Source organism: Pseudomyrmex gracilis, unplaced genomic scaffold (assembly GCF_002006095.1).
Source record: "Pseudomyrmex gracilis isolate BER0280 unplaced genomic scaffold, ASM200609v1 scaffold_250, whole genome shotgun sequence".
Taxonomy (NCBI): Eukaryota; Metazoa; Arthropoda; class Insecta; order Hymenoptera; family Formicidae; genus Pseudomyrmex; species Pseudomyrmex gracilis.
This window is the reverse complement of record NW_018020834.1, coordinates 179,187-183,070: the sequence shown is the minus strand read 5'-3', so window position 1 is coordinate 183,070 and position 3,884 is coordinate 179,187. Positions and strand designations below refer to the sequence as shown.

Sequence of the window (3,884 nt, the reverse complement as noted above, 5' to 3'; positions counted from 1 at the left end):
TTTTGCTTTTTTGTAACATATTTTTTACAATGTTAATAATGTTAACGACACTTTAAAACTATATAGGCATATTCCAAACTGTTCAAAATATATCCGAAAATTTTTTCAAGCCAATCGGATAAGTGCATTTTAAATGGTAGCATCTCAAAAAGTAGAAAGGGTCAAATTGACCCAAATTGTTCTTCTTGATTGAAAAAATAGGTGTGTTCCCCGAGGGTTAATAAACGGATTTTAATATATACACTCCAACAACAGTGTTACTGCTTCAATAGCCAAAATTCATTATTATCTAATTTTAAAATTTTGCGAAAAATCCGGCATCCCGTATGTGATTTTAAGAATTGAGTTTTCAATTAAAAAAACACTCACTTGTAAAAATTTACAAATTGAATTTTTTACATGTGTATGTATATATATATACACACGTACAGTTTCTACTCAAAACATCATGAGAACGGCGCTCGTATGGCCGTATATATATCCTATTATAAAAAAATATTTTATTCACAAAATTCAAATCCTTTGTGTGACAGTACGCGTGTACGTAAGGCTGTGTTCTAAGATATATATTGTATTTTAATTAACGCACACGTCATATCTGAGAGATGCAAAGGGCGGAATGTTCTTCCTTATCTTTAGCAGCCTCCCACGTTAAAACGAAGAGCTTCCGCTTCGTCAGCTTCGATCGAATCGTCAATTGACGAATATCGGAGAGACGGTTATCGATACACGCGATATTGATAAATTACGCCGTAGTAAATTATCGTCGGACTGCGTTCGCAAACTTTTAATTAGCGAAAAATAATCAATTTTATCAAAAAAAATCTAAATTTTCTCGCACAAAAATCAGAATCGCGCTTTTCACGCTCGAAAGAGCACCGACTGTTTTTTTTTTTTTTTATCAGACACACTCGAACGAAATTTTCAAGAATGGATGACGACGGTATTGTGGATAGAAGTTTCTGAAAGGAAGCGTCGAACAAGAGAGCCGCGCGTTCTATCAGCTGATCAATCGGCTGAGAGAGCAACACACAGCAAGAGAAGAAGAGAGTTGCGGTCGTTCGTTACACGTGAAAAGATAGGATAAGAATAGACTCAAGTTGACGTGAATTCCCCCTGTTGGAGAGAGAAAAGAATTGCGTATATACACGCGAATTGATAGATACGTAGCGCACAGTTCCGTTCGGATGTACCGCGTTAAGCGAAACACAGCCAGGCGTTTCTTCTCCAGTCCTCTCTGATCGATACACGGGGGTTCTCTCTCCCCCCCCCTTCTCTTACGCAATTTCAATATATCATTCATTCAAGAAGTTCGTTTATATTCAACGTATACGTCTATATATATATATAATTTGTAGTTAGTAAAATATTCCCTTTCACAATTTCCACAAGTTTTTTTCTTTCATAATATTTCCGCGTATCGCAATACTTCATTAAGAGTTAAATTAAATGATCGCGTTGCGATCCGCAAACACAATTGATTGAATTATTAATTCATCGATTTGCAATTGTGATAGCGAAGTTAAAAAAAAAAAAAAATTAGCTCTATACAACGGAGATTCCTGGTGTCTCTCACAAGGTGACTCTCCCGAGTTAAGACTCCATCGATTCTTAAGTAAGTTCTTCATTACCGTACAACTCGCGCATGATCACACACATGTAAAGAATAATAAATCTTATAACACGCGTGTCAAGCGCGACTTTTGCCGTAAAGCGAAGAACTCGAGCGAAAGAAAACTTGATTACGACGACTTTCAAGTCACAAGAGGGAAAACTTTTGCCGCGTTTAAAAAGCTATTTTCGTCGTTCGCGTCACAATTTGCAAATAAAAATTGAATTAATAATATCGACGACTCGGATCAGTTGCAACGTGAAAACTGCACTTCGCTTTGTATTATTTAATATTATGAGAGAGGTCATTTTTTTTATAAACGAAAAATATTCACTTTGTAAATTAATTCAGAACGCAGCGCTCATTAACTTCGTGAAGTATATTACAATATTCAAATATAGAAATGCCGGATATTAAATGGAGATTATTGATTTATGTTGTGCGTTTTCATTGAGGAGAACAAAAAAAAAAAAAAGAAACAGTGAAAAAACGAGAAATAACAAAAGTACACGAAGTAAAACGAAGTCGACTCTTCCGGAGAAAGAGGTGCGTGGAAAATTTGTTTTACGGCGCGACACAAAGCTGATACGAATGAGAAATAAAGTCGCAGATATATTGCCGGTTTATCGGATCCACATAGCGTACGATATATATATATATATATTAAAAGAGATCATATCTCCCGTCCGGTTTCATTGCCGTAAATGTTATCCTATTGAAAAAAAATACGTTTCTCTTATATACAGGGTGTCCCAGAATTGCCGTACAAAAGAGAAGGAGTAAAACTGAGTCGAAAAGTCCTGAACTATTTTTTTCTATTATTTATAATAAAGGAGTAATTATTGAGTAAATCAGGCCAATCAGCGCAGATCTTTAGCCAGGCGCACGTCAGTGAGCGCTCACACACACCAGGCGCGCGGCTCACCTAAAGATCTGCGCTGATTGGCCTGATTTACTCAACAATCACTCCTTTATTATAAATAATAGAAAAAAATAGTTCAGGACTTTTCGACTCAGTTTTACTCCTTCTACCTGCCTACGAGAGATAGCACGGCAATTCTGGGACACCCTGTATATTCACGATTTTGTTCCATAAATTGTCAAACAGTAACGTTTAACTCGCTGGAAAAAAAAATAAATTTCGATTGTTTCGCAATCGCATATTTGAGCGAATTTTTATATAAATTTTTAGTTTCATATGTAACTTGTAAATTAATTAAATAAATTTATCGGAAAAAAAAAAAGAAAACTCTCTCGGCGAGATATTTTAAAGAGCGTTCCGAGAGATGGATGATTTAAATGGCGTTCGACAGGTTAGACGGACGATCGTTACAACGGTTTTTCGAACGAGGTACGGACGAGGTGGGGGAGGGGGGAGAAAGCCATCCGGATTATTTCAGACCGAACGGATGAGTCGCAGACTTCACCGATGACGACGAGTCATACGCGTGACGTAAACGTGGAGGTTGCATTTACGTTGCCGCTCGTTGCAATCGGCTCGTTAGCGAGGGTGCCACGTCGATGATCGTACGACAAACGGGTGATCGTAAAGTTTGCGCACAGAGTCACGTTTACAGAGACATACCTGTATATATTATGCTCTTTTACTCGATTTTTCTCATTATAATCTGACTGTCTTGTTAGTGTTGCGTCAATGTGTGTTTTTAAAATACGTTTGTATTTTTGCGGATTGTTTTTGAGTTGCGATTATTAAAATGCGCGATATTAATGTGATATCGCGCAATAATAATAATAATAATAATAAAAATAAAATATTGGCAATATATATATATCAATATATTCTAATTTAAACGATAAATCAACGCAAAGCGGTGATAAATTTTTCTTCTTAAATTGCGTAAAAATTCATCTTATCGACGAAACGCTTATCGATAAAACGTCTGATAAGCGCCTTATGTTTAATGATAAGACGCCCCGATAATGATATATACCGATACGTATGTAATATCTACCTCCTTTTCGCTCGGAATACCCTTCTGCAAAATGTCCGACAACGGCCTCGTGGTGACCGCGTTGTTCTGCTGTTGCTGCTGTTGACGCTGTTCCTTCTTCGTAACGATCGGTCGGATGAGCGCGCGAGTTTGCGGCATCCTTGATTGCGCTCTCATCTCCGTTTCCTGTCCCCGTCGCGTGTCCGACGCAGTTCTGGACAACTTGACGGCGGGTTTTTTCGGCGCGATGCAGGCATTTCCGGTAGAATTCCGCGTCGCGTCTCCCCGATGCAACGGCGAGGCCCTTTTTTTTTTTTTTT

At 37.7% G+C, this 3,884-nt stretch overlaps 1 protein-coding gene across 11 annotated transcripts in view; it reads right to left on the bottom strand.

Annotated features, from left to right (window-relative positions):
- Positions 1–3,884, bottom strand: part of LOC109859243 (serine/threonine-protein kinase MARK2-like) — a 102,263-nt gene that overhangs the window by 23,285 nt on the left and 75,094 nt on the right. For all 11 annotated transcript variants that reach the window (XM_020437279.1, XM_020437276.1, XM_020437278.1 and 8 more), the window contains exon 3: positions 3,586–3,868. In XM_020437279.1, the coding sequence (XP_020292868.1) occupies positions 3,586–3,868 (283 nt within the window). The remainder of the gene's footprint in view (positions 1–3,585; positions 3,869–3,884) is intronic.